At 39.2% G+C, this 16,974-nt stretch overlaps 1 protein-coding gene across 2 annotated transcripts in view; it reads left to right on the top strand.

Annotated features, from left to right (window-relative positions):
* CDS1 (CDP-diacylglycerol synthase 1) overlaps positions 1 to 16,974 on the top strand; it is a 29,948-nt gene that overhangs the window by 761 nt on the left and 12,213 nt on the right. Inside the window, exons 2-7 of one of the 2 annotated variants that reach the window (XM_042469833.1) lie at positions 522 to 588; positions 10,837 to 10,964; positions 12,518 to 12,614; positions 13,820 to 13,917; positions 14,264 to 14,403; positions 16,429 to 16,487. In XM_042469833.1, coding sequence (XP_042325767.1) covers positions 526 to 588; positions 10,837 to 10,964; positions 12,518 to 12,614; positions 13,820 to 13,917; positions 14,264 to 14,403; positions 16,429 to 16,487 — 585 coding nt within the window. In that variant the 5' untranslated portion in view covers positions 522 to 525. Of the gene's footprint in view, positions 1 to 521; positions 589 to 10,836; positions 10,972 to 12,517; positions 12,615 to 13,819; positions 13,918 to 14,263; positions 14,404 to 16,428; positions 16,488 to 16,974 lie in introns of those variants that run through there. The other variant, XM_042469834.1, reaches the window with a different exon arrangement.

The raw sequence follows: 16,974 nt of genomic DNA, 5'->3' as shown, positions 1-16,974 counted from the left end.
CTTTTAAATATCTCCTTGCTTGAGTCTCTCTCTCTCTCTCTCTCTCTCTCTCTTAGATCTCTGTTTTGGGCCCTTTCTGAGGGTCTCTGTTTTGGGATCTCTCAGTCTGTCTCTTACTTGGGGCCAAGTGAGGTTAGGATAGATTCATTGCTTTTTCTGATGAGAGAAGTAAGTGGTTCTCTATTTGGGGCCACTTTGCAGCTGAAACCCTTTTCCTGAAGGAGAGGCGTATGTGTTGGGACCCACAAAATCTAGTGGAAACTCATTCTGAAAAGGGTTGTCCCTTTAATCTTAAAGTTGTGGGGGCTTCAAAAAATAATAATCTAGAGCCATTTCCTTTGCAGGACGCTGTTGGTTTTTGGAAAGGGGGGGGATTGTTGTCAGGTGTGTTTCAGGTGGGTAGGAACTGGAATGTAGCTTCCTACTACAGGCCACATTTTGGGGGCTGAGGTCTGTCATTACTGCTCACACATCATTACTTCCTTCCTGCTGCTGCTGCTGTTTGATTGACCTTCCACCAGAGAAATGTCGGAGCTGAGGAGGCGAGGAGGCGAGGGAGATCATGAGGCCGACAACATCCTTGACAAGGTAAGTCTCAATGGGCCTCTTGTTCCCTTTTACCTGCCTCCAGGTGTGGCAACAGGGAAGGTGCGAATTTGTCCATTCCTAAGCTACGTTTTCTAGCCATTTCCCAACCTGATCCATCGGCTTTTCTGCTCAGCTTATGATGTGCTGCTTATAAGCGGTTCTTCGTCCTGAAGGAAGGTGAAGAAGGCTTGGAAGAGAGACTGATTCACGTGTGTCTTCTTCACCCTCTCCTGTTTCACTCAGTTATAATTTCACCTCTCCAGATATGCATGAGTAATGAATTTGGGGCAGGTGTTTTGGTTTCTTGCCCTCCCTCTTAGGGAGCTGTTCTTCCTTGTCAGGCGCATAAGACCTGGCAGATCTTACGCAGAAGAGAATATATTGGGGGAGAGGAAAAAAGGGAATGCTTCCCTTTCCATTTCCCCTTTTTTACACAGTTCAGAGTATCCAGTGTGAATTAGTAAAGCCTGAAAACGTAGCAGCAATGTCTCACTCTGCTTCTGCAGTAGGAGGCCATTCCTTCTGGACCTGCAGTCTGGAAAGCTGTTCCTTACGTCGCTCCTCCTCTTGTTTGCTAGCTAGCATTCCCTGGTTATAGGTTGTAAAGACTCAGTTCAGTAATACATTGACCCTTGTATCAGAAGGAAGTTAAATATACATTGGCTAATTTGATATAGCTAGCTTGTATCAGCATGCCCATCTCTATGGGGTGTGTGTGTGTATTTGTGTATAACTGACCGATTTGTATTTGACTCTGGGCTGTTATCATGAACAGATAGAAATTTCTGCGTTGTGACTCACAGGCCTAAGGCAGTTCTGACTTGTGCCTTATGTACTTAATAACTTTTAAAAAGGAGAATCTTAGGCTTTCAAAATGATTGTAATATTCCTAGGCCTAAATATTAAGAGTCCTGGTATTATACAACTCACAGTAGATGCATCTTGGTGAGATTATATAATACAGAGCTGAGATTTTAAACATGTTCTGACTATTCACACTCTTCTAAAACTGCAGCATTATTTTAGTGCTGAGGAACAAGAAATGGAAACTGTTGAGCATTTCCCCGTCTGCTATTTTGATTTCAGCAACAAAATGAAACCTGTGCTTTTGTTTCTTTTTAATATGAGCTCAAGTCCAAAGAATGGGTTATTGGGGGTACTAATTCACCCAGTTGATTTCTGGGGGGGTTGTTAGTGTATTTGCTTGTCAACTGGGGAACTGTGCTAGTTCTTTAACTTGCTAACTTAAGTAATAAAAAACTTAAGACAGTGCATTTCAATGGCAAAAGACTTTGGGGCAAGTTCTAGGAGCCACACTTGGAGCTGCTGCTTCTTCTCTTTTTCTTCCTTCTCTTCTTTTCAGTTTACATGCTTTCTACCCAGCTCCCCAACCAGGGCTCACGGTAGCTTGCAAAGTAAGAAGGTGAAGGGGTGACATGATTTAAACATTTTGTGTTTAAACATTTGAAGGTATGGAATATTGAGGATAGAGCAAGCTTGTTTTCTGATGCTCCAGGACTAGGACACAGAACAATGGATTCAAGCTATAGGAAAAGAGATTCCACCTCAGCATTTGGAAGAACGTCCTGATAGTCAGAGCTGTTCGACAGTGGAACACGCTGCCTCAGAGTGTGGTGGAGTCTCCTCCTCTGGAGGTTTTTAAAGAGAGGCTGGATGGTCATCTGTTGGGGACGTCTTCCTTGTGTCTTCCTGCATGGCAGGGAGTTGGACTGGATGACCCTTCTGGTCTCCTTCAACTCTGTTTCTAAAGTAAATATAGTTTTAAACAAAGTAAAGTTTAACATGGGGGCTAATTCTTGTAAGCTTCCTATGAGGAGAACTGGACAAGTATGATTGCATGGCTCAAAGGCAATTGGAGCAGCAGTAACATCAAAGCTATGTGAATTGGGAAGGTCATCACTATCATTCTTTTATAGAAATCACCCATTAATTGTGTAAATCCCTGCACATATGACATTTCTCAGGGGAAGGGGTTCTAGTCTTTTCTGCCCTGTGAGGTACTATGTTTCTATGCACATGGGTTTATTTATTTATGAAGACATATTCATTTATGTGCAAGCTGATCTGCAATGTGAAGTTGCGCTCTCCAGACTCAGGTTTATCTCCTCATTTACTCTTTGTGAGAACTAGGGCTCAGTTTGTGCAGGTCACTGGCTATGCCCTAGGGAACCTCAGTGTTGATTTGAAGGAAAACTACTACTGTACAAGATTCAATTTAGATGGTGTTTAATGCCTGAAAAACTCAATAAAATCTACAAAATTCTGACAATAGATGCTAGAAGTGCAAGAAAGAAAATGCTTCACATATGGTGTACATGTGAAAAAGCGAAAAAAATATTGGACAATGATCCACAAAGTTGTAATGGAGATCCTACAAATCAAATTGAAAAAAGACCCCAAAACTTTCATGTTAGGTAACATGGAAAACTGTTGTGTTACATGGTTTTTACTATACACAAAAAAAGGAAAGAGGCAGAGATCCCTTATCTATCAGTATGGAAGATGAAGATATACGACTTTAGGGAAAATGGCAAATTAACTTTATTACTTGGGATGCCCTGAAAGAAAAATTTGATAAGGATTGGGTCAGAATGTATGAATACTTAAACTCATCTTAATTAAGATGCATGTATAAAAAAATATCCCAGGTAAATAACTTAACATAAAGTATATGTTTGGATCATGTTATAATGACATACGATATATTTGAAATATGTTTAGTGATAGCTCAACCTAGAAAAATAAGATGACTTCAGATCTTACAGTTTATGCAGAATGGCTTAAAAATAAGACAGAGGTACTTTAAGAATTAACTAAAATGAAGAAAAAGTAAAGGTAATGATTTTTTTGCAAATTGGAGACTATGGAAGCCAGGAGAGGAAGTAACATCTGTAGATAAATGGTTGTTTGTTTGTTTTTTATATATATATATGTGTGTGTGTGTGTGTAATTTTTATGAGTGATATAAAATGACTGTTAGTATTGATAATGTTTCATGTTGAGATGTAATTTATGCTGTAAATAAAATGTAAAAAAAGAATTGGAAGTCCCATCATGACGTTGAAGACACCAGGTTTGGGAAAGCTTGTGGTCTTGATCTTAGGTAATACAGGACTTGTATTTAATATCTTCTCTTAGAAAACGGTTATCTAAGAGAGTTAATGCCACAACAAATAGGCCTAGTGTCTTAAGTTGTATGGCACCTTTGTCCTCTTCTGTGAACTAGAATCTAGAGACTTTTACATGCACCTGAGCATGCAAGCCTTCCTGCGTATAGAAGTAAATTGCTTTCCACCCAGTTAGAGCCATGCTCTGCAGAATTTAACAACGTTCAACAATGGCTTTTTACAGTTGACCCATCTTCCCCAGCTTAACAGGCTCCAGATATATTAGATGGCAACTCATGCATGTCCTGGCTACTATATCCAGTGATTACATATGATGAGAGCTGTAGTTCAAAATATAATAAAAGCTTAGTGAAATTTAGGGGTTGTAGGGCTGCCTCAGCAAGGGGTTCTGTGAAAGGCTTTGGTATAGTTGTGGTTCTAGATCCTGGAGCATAAAAGATGATGGTTTTATGGAACTTTCTTAGCCTTAGGCTAGTTATGAATGTTAGTCCGTATCTTTACATTCCTGGGGGAATTTTCAGTAGAACTAATTTAACTCTAATGTATTTAATAAGTAGTTTGTGATTTAGCTTGAGGGTCAGTTGAAAGAAAGCAAAGAGCTTACTTAACGTGTCACAGAAAACCTGTTTATGAGCTAGATGTTTTTCATTTCATGGTTCTAGTTAATAAATGCAATGTTTATTCTTTTGCATTTCTAAGTCTACATCTCACTGAAATTCTAGTAAGAAGAACTAAGATCCTCAGTGGAAGCCCTATTGCTTGTCCTAATAATCTCAAAAGGTTAGATTAGTATGCATACATCACAGGGTTTCTGTGTAGCAGCATTGCATCCCAATTGTGGCACTTGCTGCCAAAGAAAGTTAAGCTGGCTCTATCTGTTTTGAGCTCCTTACATTCAGCCAAAACAACATTGTTTTGCATGGCCTTTGATTTTTATACTATTCTGTTTTAATTCTTTGTTTTAAAATTATATTTAAGGATTATTTTAAAAGATTTTTAAAACAGAATTATAAGTATTTTTAACTGTTTTTAAAATCTCTGTGTTGCTTTTATTTGCTTTAAGTTGCATGCATTGCCTTGGGAGCCCTTGTGGGCTAGGAGGTGTGCGTGTGTGTGTATAAACTAAACCCACCTGGAGAAAAGTCTAACCAGTTCTGTTTGTGTAGGTAGAGGTAGTAGTTTCTGCAGGACAGGCTTGATGCTTGTTTTTATCTGAAGAAACTAAAACAATGTGACTCATACTTCTACATACAGTTAACATTCTATTTGTCACTTTTCACTCAAGACTACATGGGCATAATTTTTGCATTAAATAAACACTCTCTTTTTGTAGATGAGAGAATACTTTCAGAAAAGAGAAGAATCCTTTAATCATCAGTGAGTTTTAATGCCTGTGTTAATTTTTAAAAAATCAGATGAAGTGTGAACAATTCGTTGAATTCTTCCATTTTCTAGCAAACTTTAAAGTCTGGGACTGTACCATCTTTTAGAAATACTTCCAGTTAGAGGAGCTAGTCACCTGAGGGTTGCCCCAGATAGCTGAAGATCTGGGGAGAAAGCAGCCTTCTCTGCAGCCATTCTTAATGAATGATACAGTGGAACCAGCCAAACAGAGAGAGTGAGAAAAAGAAAAGTTGACCACCATAACGGCATTCTAAGTAGTAAAGTGACTAAAAAATTGGACCAGTGTACCATCCTATCCTTACAGATCTTCACCAGTAAGTTCCCTGCTTACTAACTTCAGCAATGTTGGGTTGTGAGGAGTGGAAGTACAGCTTGTCCATAGAAGGACAGTCCACCTGTATAGGTAAGCAAAGGAAGCATTTCATTAACCCAGTTGGTTGCTTTTCATTATCTATATGAATAGAAATTGGGGGGGGGGGGAATGGAAATCAAATCTGAAGTCTCTCAATTTTGCAAGGCTTCTAGTCCCTATTAAAAATAGCATAGAGTAGCATCAGATGTAGCAGCAAATAATCCCTGAATTAAATCAGAGGATCCCAATATATATCCTCCACATTTGATGAAAATCCATCCATCCATTTTCACAAGATGCAGTAAAAGACAAAAATGTAATTTTAATTGTTTAGCTGTAAAATGAAGCAATGGATTTTTATTATCTAGTAAACTGTTTCTAAAGTCTGATCTAGAAGCTTTTCATAAACAAAAATAATTTAGAAGATTGTACTCTGTGTGAGTATATGCTTTCAAAGTGCCTGTTGATATACGGCGACCCCATGAGTTTCATACTGTTTTCTTAGGCAAAGAATACCAAAGCGTGGTTTTGACAGTTCCTTCCACTGAAATATAACCTGCAGTACCTGATATTAATTGGTGGTCTCCCATCCAAGTACAAACTAGGGCTCACTCTGTTTAGTTTCCAAGATCAGACAGAATCTGGTGCCTTTAGGGTATTTAGGCCCTGGTTGTACTGAAAATTGCCTTTATTCCCATACTGGGGAAAAGGTGGTATTTTAAATAAATAAATAGGGAGATGACTTTCTAATCCATAATGGAAAGTTAATTAAAACCTAACTATAGAAATAAAATCTGTTTTGAGAGGTTTCATACTTTCTTACATCAAGTTTTATATAAATGTTTGAATTAAATATAATAAACTTTTATTATTCTGATATAGTTAGAACTACCCTGTTGCTTTCGATACCATAGACCATGGTATCCTTCTGGAGCGCCTGGTAGAGGTGGGAGTCGGGGTCACTGCGCTCAAGTGGTTCCGGTCCTACCTCTCTGGGAGGTTCCAGATGGTGCAGCTGGGAGACGTGTGCTCCGACAAGAGACCCCTAACATCTGGGGTCCCTCAAGGAGCCATTCTGTCTCCCATGCTTTTCAACATTTACATGAAACCGCTGGGAGAGATCATCCGGAGACATGGGGCGCGGGGTTATCAGTACGCTGATGACACCCAAATAATTTTATCAATGTCTCCGACTGATGCAGTGACCGGGGATGGCATTTCTCCTCTCGTGGCCTGTCTGGAGTCGGTAATGGGCTGGATGAGGGAAAACAGACTCAGCTTGAATCCAGAGAAAACGGAAGTACTTGTGATAGGTTCTCCTGGCCCAGGGATGGCGGTGGTTCCACCTATCCTGAATGGGATCACACTTTCCGGGAGGGACTCTGTACGCAGTCTGGGGGTGCTCCTCGACTCGTCGCTCCACCTTACATCTCAGGTGGACGCGACGGTCAGGAGCACCTGTTATCAGCTTCGGCGGATACGCCAGCTGCATCCCTACCTGAGCCAGGGGGACCTAGAAAAAGTGGTACACGCTCTGGTAACCTCTCGGTTGGACTTCTGCAATGCGCTCTACATGGGGCACCCCTTGTACCATACCCAGAAGCTGCAATTAGTGCAGAATATGGCAGCAAGACTGGTCACTAATACATCTAGGACCAGTCATATAACACCGGTCTTAAAAGACCTACTTTGGCTGCCTATTCGCTTCCGGGCTCAATACAAGGTGTTGGTTATAACCTATAAAGCCCTAAATGGCTTGGGCCCAGGGTACTTAAAGGACCGCCTCTCTCCGTACAATCTGCCCCGCACACTCAGATCCACCGGGCAGCAATTGTTAAGAGTTCTGGAGGCTAGATTGGTTAACACCACTAGAAGGGCCTTTTCCATCTCGGCCCCCACCCTCTGGAACTCGCTGCCCATCGAGCTCCATTCAGCAACCTCCCTGGCCCAATTTAAGAAGGGGCTAAAAACATTCTTTTTCAAGCAGGCTTACCCCTGATTCTTTGCCCTGAGAGTCCTCTTCCCCCCTCTGTCAGTTGTTTGTGATCTGGCACAAGTTCTTTTATTACTGTTCTAATGGTATTGTTTTTATAAATTGTATTGAATATTGCTGTTAACCGCCCTGATGTTTCGAAGGGCGGTATATAAATAAAGTTATTTATTTTTTATTTGTTGGTTGTGGTGCTGCCAGTTCATTACTTTCCTTTTTTTAAAAAAATGTTACCGTAAATATTACTTGAAAGTGAGTGCTGCAAGTGAAGTGGAATGAAGTGGCTTAAAATACTCATGTAGCCAAATAGTTTTGGCAGACAACTGAATCCTTTGATGATGTTGCATTTTTAAGTGGCTTAAAAGTATAAAATTCCACTCTTATTTCTTTTGGTGGGTTTAAATAACCTTTGCATGTTTTATCATAATACTTGAAAGACTGTTGGAGTAGAACCTTAAGTATTTCACTGGCTGTTGAAAGAACACGTAGTCTCCTTAAATGTCCCAATTTTCTGGAGCTCCCTGTGAGTCAGAGTAGCTCAGGTGCCACTGTGGTATGCACTTTCTCGAAATGTAATCCCAGTTTGAACTCAAGAGAAACTCTGGCCAAAATCCAGTGGTGCAGAGTTTTATCCAAACTGCGGGGAGCTGAAACTTCCTTCACTTCTTTCTCATCGCAGCCACTGTGGAATCAAAAGCCTGCTCCAGGGGTTTCCTAGCCTTTCAGAGCAAACTTTTAGGGTGCTGGGGATGGTGCAGCAGAGAAGAAGGAATAACTGATTCTGATGAAAGCAGCAGAATACATTGGATTATTTCCTTTGGTCACAAAAACCAGTCAATGCCCTTTTAAACGATAAAGAAATTGTCAAGATACACCTTTCCTGATTCGGTGTTCAGTCACCACTTTCACAGTTAGCAGTTGTAGAGATCCTCTCATAGAATCATAGAATCATAGAGTTGGAAGAGACCACAATGGCCATCCAATCCAACCCCATCCTGCCATGCGGGAACCCTCCATCAAAGCATCCCCAGCAGATGGCCATCCAGCCTCTGTTTAGAGACCTCCAAGGAAGGAGTCTCCACTACACTCTGAGGGAGTGTGTTCCACTGTAGAACAGCCCTTACTGTCAGGAAGTTCTTCCTAATGTTGAGGTGAGAATCTCTTTTCCTTTAGCTTGCCTCCGTTGTTCTGGGTCCTGTTCTCTGGAGCAGCAGAAAACAAGCTTGTTCTCTCCTCAATATGACATCCCTTCAAATATTTAAACAGGGCTATCATATCACCTCTTAAGCTTCTCTTCTCCAGGCTAAACATCCCCAGCTCCCTAAGTTGTTCCTCTGGTTTGGAGAAGCTGTTTAGACAGTACAGTGACATTACTCAAATACTTCATGGGTTTCTAACTTGCCTTTTTATGTAGGCCCTTTCATTTTTTATTTTATTTTATTTTATTTACGGTATTTATACCCCACCCTTCAGCCCTAAAGGCTCTCAGAGCAGCTTACAATTATTATTATTATTATTATTATTATTATTATTATTATTATTATTATTATTAGACGGTTCCCTGCCCTCAGGCTTACAATCTAAAAAGACAGGACACAAAAGGAGAAGGGGATGGTGGTGGGGAAGGGGGTCAGGTTCAGCAGTGCTTCTCTCCCTCTGAGGCCTGGACCAAGGCAGATGGACTGGAGGGAGGGCCCTTCTTTTTGTTCTGCTTTATTTGAGGTATAAGGCTGATACTTCTAAATCCAATGCTGCTTTAGGCTGATTGCTGACTTGTGATAAAGTAGAATTTGGAATCTCACATCTTTCAAAAATATATAGTTCTTCTTAAAATTCCTTTTTATGTTTATAAAATTTAATACATTTTTATTACAAACATATGCATTGTTACCGATTGAGGAGCAAACAACTTTGCACCTTAAAGCGTCAGATATAATTGGCTTTTTTTCCTCTTTGGAAAAGAAGAGGAGAAAAAGATTAAAAGAAGAATCAATAAGGAAATTTTTTGTTATTTATTTGAGCTTAGAACATTCTCTGCAGTCAGTATTATTTTGAAAAGGAACAGTACAAAACCCTGTAACTCCCATGAGATTGCAGAGTTGGCAATGCCTATACCTCTCTTAGAAAAGGAAGATGGAGTAAGTGCTTACTTTGTTTTTTTCAAAAACATAGTTCCAAGAAATGGTGCTGATAACTTTCATAAAAATTTCATGATTTCTCGGTTTTCTAGTGATTTCTTTACTGCATATTTAGGTTTTCTTCTGTAGTTTTTTTAATTTTAAAAATGATTTTTAGTTCCTGCAGGATGACTATTAACACTTTGCTCTGATCATTATTCTTAAGAGACAGTATTTGTGTATAGTGAAATTAATTTCCTGTTATCGTTGTGGTATTGATGTCAATCTATATATTCTTCAGTTTCCCTTTAGAAGCAGTTCTTTCAGCTAAACATTGTATTTCATAGATCTTTTCATGTGGTTGAATTATATTTCATCTTTATTTATTTATTTATTTAGAGTATTTACACACACACACCCCTTTAGCCCAAAAGGTTCCCAGAGTGGCAGAATGGCCTTTCTTTTGTTGAGTTACCAGTGATGATGATTAGATGCACAGTGTAAAATGTTTTGATGTGACAGTTGTTAATAGCTTGGCAGTTTCCATTTAGGAAAGTGTTTACCTAGCAATATTTGTACATAGAATTTAGGAGTGTAATAATACTAGAGTTGCAACGTAAAGTTTAGCCAAAGATTTACTTAAGGAAAACAAAGTACAGTAGCATTCTAAATTTGGAACTAGAATAGATATATGATGTCATGAAAACATGCTATGAAATCATTGTTTTACATTGTATAACTAGACACAGTAAAGCTGCCTTCTTTCAGCTGTTAATTTTATGTGGTTGTTTCTGATGATTTGCCACCTACTGGCTATAAGAACACTTAAAAATTGTGTTAGGTGCATACACATTCATTGAGATGTGAAAGCCAGGTTCTCTGAGTCTCTTAAATAGTATATTGAAACCAGCGACAAGATGGATTCCTCGGGTTACTCTACAAATGAGAAAACCACTTTATAGCCTGGGCATACACTTCTATAGTTTGGAATACTGAAAGTTGTGAAATAATTAATAGCCCAGTGGGCAGGTTTTTTAGAGGGGGAGGGGTTCTGGAACCTATTTCTCAAATCTGATAAGCTGTTTGCAGTGCTCATGCCACATCATATTTGGTAAATGTTTATATTGCAGTGTGTAGTTTCATTTTCTGAGATGAATTAATGTGTTAGTGTATTTGTGTGTTGTTACCTGAGTATTGTGTCTGCATCTTGTATTTTTTGTTTTGCTTTGTTTTTAGGGTGTGGATGGACATGAAAAACTTCCAGAGCTAGATCTCAGAACTGATTTAGATGTTCCTGAAGTTGTTGCAACCGCAGACAGCACTCCAGAAATTTTAAAGAAGGCCCTTTCTGGCTTATCGTCCAGGTACTGAGTAAGGATAAAATTAATTAATCTGGACAGATATTACTAAAACTTGGCTTTTGGAATACAGTCAGTCCTCCATATCCATGGATTCTTTATCCACAAATTCAATTATCCACAGCTTGAATACACATAAACACACACAGAGACACACACACACATATATACACATACATATATACATACACATGATCCAAAAAGCAAACCTTGATTTTGCCATTTTATGTATGGGATATAATTTCACTGTGCCACTGTACAGTGTACTCGCACCATATGTGGGCGCGCTGTACACAGCTTTCGGCTTAGGTGGAAGCAGCGTGCCAATCAAATTAATGGCATGTGCACTGCCCCGAGCTGCAAGCACTCACCCCCATTGTTTTTAATGGGGCATGAGCATACGTGGATTTCCCCTTATGCGGGGAGGGGAGGGCCCGCTGTATTTAATGGGGCTTGAGCACCCATGGATTTTGATATCTATGGGGGGGGGGGCTCCTGGAACCAAACCCCAGCAGATACCAGGGGCACACTGTATCTTGCTTTGAGGAACTCTCCTCAACTCTTTGACAATAGTGTTTTTTTCTTTCAAAGATCACTCATGATATATTATCAGTTTTTGATTTTAAACACACTTCAGTATTATTTATTTGTATATTTAAAACATTTTTATACCAAACTTGTACCATTCAGATGGATATGAAATTCATTCTATTATGCAAGTTAAGGCTTGAGTTCTCTGCACATTTAGATGGAAATAAGCATTACTGACCCTAGAAGATTGTGAAGTTAAGGTACTTTTCAATAGAAGGAGGAAAAGGGCTTGGATTTTCCTATGTTTTGACTGTGAGAAGAAGCCAAGGGCAAGAAATGTGTGACCTCATTCAATGAGATCCGTGGCTACTAGTGCTGCTTATGCAGTATTTGGTTCATTGAAGGACATTTGTGATGCAGCAGGGTGGAAAGAACTACCCAGCTTTCTGAGACACTACAAACCAGATAAATACAGATCAGTGCAGGCAGCTTGTGGCAGGACTGTGCTGCAGTCAGTGTTAGCCCAGTTATGTTCCCATCCATATGGAAAAGACCTGAATACTTTCCAATCGTAGTGGATTGTTCCTCCATGGACTTACTATGATTGCTCATTCAAGGATGGTAGGAGGATCAGTTCATACCCACACTTTGTAAACAGTACGCAGTAGTATACTGAGGTCATAGGTAGGGCTAGATAATCAAACTGAAGGTGAAGGGAAGGGGCTCAGTGATTGTAAAGAAAATAACATGAGCTCCTGCCGATCCAGTTGGCACATGGGGAATAACCCAATCATAGTGGATTGATCCTCCTGCCGTCCCTGAATGAACAATCTCATTCTCATCTGGAAATTGAATTACTTTTATATTAATGAAAAATATTTATTACACCATAAGGATGCCTTTACCCATCTAGTAATTTCCATCATTGGTCATAGAGTTGTTACAGATTAATGGTTAAACTGGACTTTATTTCTCTTTGAATAGGCAGGTAGTTCTAATTTTACTTTTTATGTTTTTCCCCTTTGCAGATGGAAGAATTGGTGGATTCGAGGGATTTTAACTTTAGCTATGATTTCATTTTTTTTCCTGGTCATATACATGGGATCATTTATGCTGATGCTGCTTGTAAGTTTGCTAACCCATCAGATTGATGTATTTTGCTTGTATTAGCATAAGGAGATGGGATAGATTTGGTAGGCCACCAAATGAAGTATAGAGGCAAAGGTTTTTGATTCTTAGTTTAATTATACAGTCGGCCCTCGCCTTACGTGGGGGATCCGTTCCGGACCCCGCGGCATAAGGCGCATTCTGCCTATGCTCGAGCCTCATTGGAAACAATGGGGGCTCGTGCGCGGCGGTGCGTGGGGCGCCACGGGCGTGTGCGCCCATTCATTTGAATGGGACACGCCGCCCCTTGTGCCCCACACGTGCCCCACGGCTTTAGCGCTTATGCTCAAGACCGCGTAAAGCGCGCCCGCGTATAACGTGGGTGCACTGTAGCTGCAAAATTATATTTCCTATATTGCAGAGTTGAAATTCAGAAAGTAGTGAGATTACCAAGACTGGATTTTTGTCCATTCTTCATCTTCAAAGATACAACAAAAGTTGAATGTTGGGAGATTCTGGGTTCATGAAAGGAAGTACCTTTTGATGCACCACTTTATCAGATTGTGGAATTCACTGGCACAAGATGTAGTGATAGATGCCAACTTGCATGGTTTTCAATGGGAATTGGAAAAATTCCTGGAGCATGGTCTTCAGTAGCTACTAATCATGATTTTTATATACACATAACAGTACCAGATACATTGAGAGCCAGTGTGATCTGGTGGTTTGAACATTGGGCTATGACTTTGGAGAACATGGTTCAAATTCCCATTTAATCACTGGGTGCCCTTGGGCAAGTCACACCTCAGAGAAAGGAAAAGGCAAAACAAATCTTTAAACAAATCTAGCCAAGAAAACCCTGTCAAAGGGTCGCCATAGGTCAAAAATGACTGGAAGGTACACAACAACAGCAACAAACCAGATATAGTAATCTATACTGTGGAGTACAAGTGGGAGAATGCTTTTACACTTCTTCCTTGCTTGTGGGGTTCTCAGAGGCAGCTGGTTGACCAATGTGTGAACAGAATACTGTATCAGATAAGTCTTTGATCTGATCCATCAGAACTCTTCTTCTGTGCAGAATATTAAGACTCATCTCATTTCCCTTGTCCAAATAGCAGTGTGGGAATATGATACATTTTAAAATAAAGTATTAAATTTAGCATTTTTAGAAAACTGCATGTATGTATATGAACTTTACTGACCCTTTACCTTTATTTCAGGTCATGAGCATACAAGTCAAGTGTTTCCATGAAATCATCACTATAGGCTATAGAGTTTATCGTTCTTATGACTTGCCATGGTTTAGAACACTAAGCTGGTAAGAACGGCAAATTTCAGTTCTAGTTCTGTTCACAGGCCAAAAAAAGGACAGCTTTGTAGTGGAAGCACAAACCAATTGTTTGATTATGCTGCTTTTAAATGAGACAATTTAAAACAGTTACATTTTTCTGTACATTTTCCCTTGCTCCCAACCATAAAACTATATTGTATCTTTTTAAAAGCAAATCTCAATAGCTCTGCAGACTATTTGGGTATACAAAATGTTGAGGTCTGAGTTTACTGTTGTAAATTTCTTCAACTTCACAGATGTAACTGTATAAAAAGCAAATACAAACATGTAATTCCCCAATTAGAATGCAACTCAGTATCTATGTATGTTGCAGGTATTTCTTGCTGTGTGTAAACTACTTCTTTTATGGAGAGACAGTAGCAGATTACTTTGCCACATTTGTTCAGAGACGAGAGCAGCTTCAGTTCCTAATTCGCTATCACCGGTTTATATCCTTTACACTTTATCTAGCAGGTAATTTAGTTCATCACATCATGTCCTCACATTATTGTATTCTTCCTTTCTGTGCTTTTGTGAGCTTTACTTTAAAAAAAAAAGATATGATGGAAAACGAATACACATATTTCTTATACATTGAGTGGTGAATGGTAGGTACCACTTACAGAGTACTAGTTTAACCAGAAATTCTAAAATTAATATATATGCAGCCTTTGGAAATAATAACTTGGAAAGTGGCAATGAATACTGAGAACTTGGTTGATGGCATCCCAGTATTCCTGCCTCATTATTTTTTTTTTAATGTATATCTCCAGTCTGGTGTGGTTTTGATGTTGAAATATGATGTAGAAGACTAGATAGAATAATGGGAGCAGGCTCCAGATGAGCTGTTTCTCTCATTCATAAATATAGAGTTGGCTCTGTATCTCATTAGAGCTCAGAAGGAATTCATCATACAGGTTAACACATAGTAAAATAATGAAAACTATGTGTTTTAAAAGTCAAATAATGTAATAGTCCAGGGGAAAGATGGTGGTGGTGGCCTCCAGTTCCCCAATGTACACTGGTTGTTGGCCAGTGGAAATCCTACTTTTTGCTGACATTCCTGCAAAGTATATAGGGCCAGGTTGGCTTTGGTAAGGTCTTGCAATTTACATTGTCAACCAAAAACATATGTAAGATGTCGTGGATTTGACTAGTCACAGATTTGAATAATATATTCTCTCTAGGAATTTCTAGGTCCTCCAGGTCAACTTTCATCTGAAGGTGTGGTGAAAGACCTAGAGATTCCTAGAGAGAACACTTCTCTAGCCATTTGTAGGTCCTCCAGCATAATTCAGCTTCCTGCAGATTTTGTCCATAGAGTTGTGCTGAAGGACCTAGAGATTCAGGAAAAAATGTGTTCTTTTATTTATGGTTTTTCCACTTTTACAGGGGTCTTGGATCCCTAATCCCAGCAAATGTGGAGGGCCGTTATAATGCTTCAGGCAAAATTGAAGTTAGATTATTCCTAGTGTACAGCAAATAAAATTTTGCAACACTTAGAGAAAACCTTTTGGATTTGTGTGTTTGAATTTTCTGTAATATTGTTGTGAGCATGCACTTTTCCCATGGCTTTGCTTTCCAGCCAGCATGTTGGTGTACTAACGAAGAAGGTAGTGTTGGCCAGTCTAAGAAACTCTACTCATGAGGGAGGAAGTATACCTGCCACATTGGGCTTCCTTATTTTGCAAAGGCTGGGACCAGCTTGCATACTTCTGACATGTACTTTCACTCAAACCAAGAAATTCGTACCTGGAAGTTGCCAGTCTTTTATTTTACAATTCTCTCACGTATAGTATTGTGTCATAAACTAGTTGCAGAAAAGTACTATGCTGGATGCAGGCCTTCCTATACTCAGTTAAAACCATGAGATCAGCAAGTATGGTGTGAAGTTGTGTATTGATAATCAGCTGTATCAGTGCTTGTGTTTAAAGGCAATCTTTAAATACTGGACTAGAAATCCCCCAGTTGCTATGCACACAAATAGCCATATACTCTGCAGAAAAGTTGCCTGATGTGAATAGTTGTTTTTAAAGACTGTCACCTGCATTGTTCATCTTCCTGATGAGCAATTTCAATTTTAAAGGTTCCCTTCCCCAAAATACAAAAAATACGATTAATAAGTACCACTTGGTTATCTGTTAAATTTATATCTCTCCCCCTGTCTCCAGAATGGGATTCAAGGCTTTACTACTATTTTCCTGGAAATATATTTGGTAATTGTTTGGCTGAAGTCAACCAAATCTCAGCAAAATGTCTAAACTGGCCCCATATGCACTGAATTAGGAAGTGTAATGGAAACTTACTTAACCACAAAGGAAAAATATAGTCTTCTGAGTTATATCACTTGGGTAAGACAGCTGTAGTTGAAAACGAAAGAGGGAATGACCTTATAATGAAACCATCTTTTGTTGTCATTCTAAGTTCTATTTGTTCAGTGGTTCAATAGTATTAGAATAATGTTGCAAAACATGTACCTGTCTTATGTTCCATGCACAGGTTTCTGCATGTTTGTATTGAGTTTGGTGAAAAGGCATTACCGTCTTCAGTTTTACATGGTGCGTATCAGTTCCTTGGATGCTACATCTATTCTCAAAATAGTTATTTATTAATCATTTTCCTTTATCACTGTTGAATTAGATTGTTGAAATATGTTTTAAAGCCACATGAATCAAAGACAATTACTACCCACTTCACATAACTGATAGAGATCCAAAGAGAGTTGTAGCAGGGAGGCCTTTGATTATATGTAGCTGAAGATATTGCAGTAATACTTTCTGCCAGTCTACTGACTAAAATTTGGAGATGGTGAGATTTGTTTTTTATGTAGAAGATCAGCCACACTGACATTGCATTCAAAGTCTTCACAGATTCAAAACAGGAAAAGATTGATTCAAATTTTAATTGCCAGTGTTTTGCATCTGGGTGGATGCAGCAGCTGTTTTGGATATCTCCACATAGCACTGCTTCCTGGATTTATTATGAAATTTGCTTGCAACTGTGCTAGGTGAATAAAAACACAGGTGGAAAACTTAAAACTATAAA

This window comes from Sceloporus undulatus, chromosome 5 (genome assembly GCF_019175285.1).
Source record: "Sceloporus undulatus isolate JIND9_A2432 ecotype Alabama chromosome 5, SceUnd_v1.1, whole genome shotgun sequence".
Taxonomy (NCBI): Eukaryota; Metazoa; Chordata; class Lepidosauria; order Squamata; family Phrynosomatidae; genus Sceloporus; species Sceloporus undulatus.
This window is presented reverse-complemented; position numbering and strand designations above follow the sequence as displayed.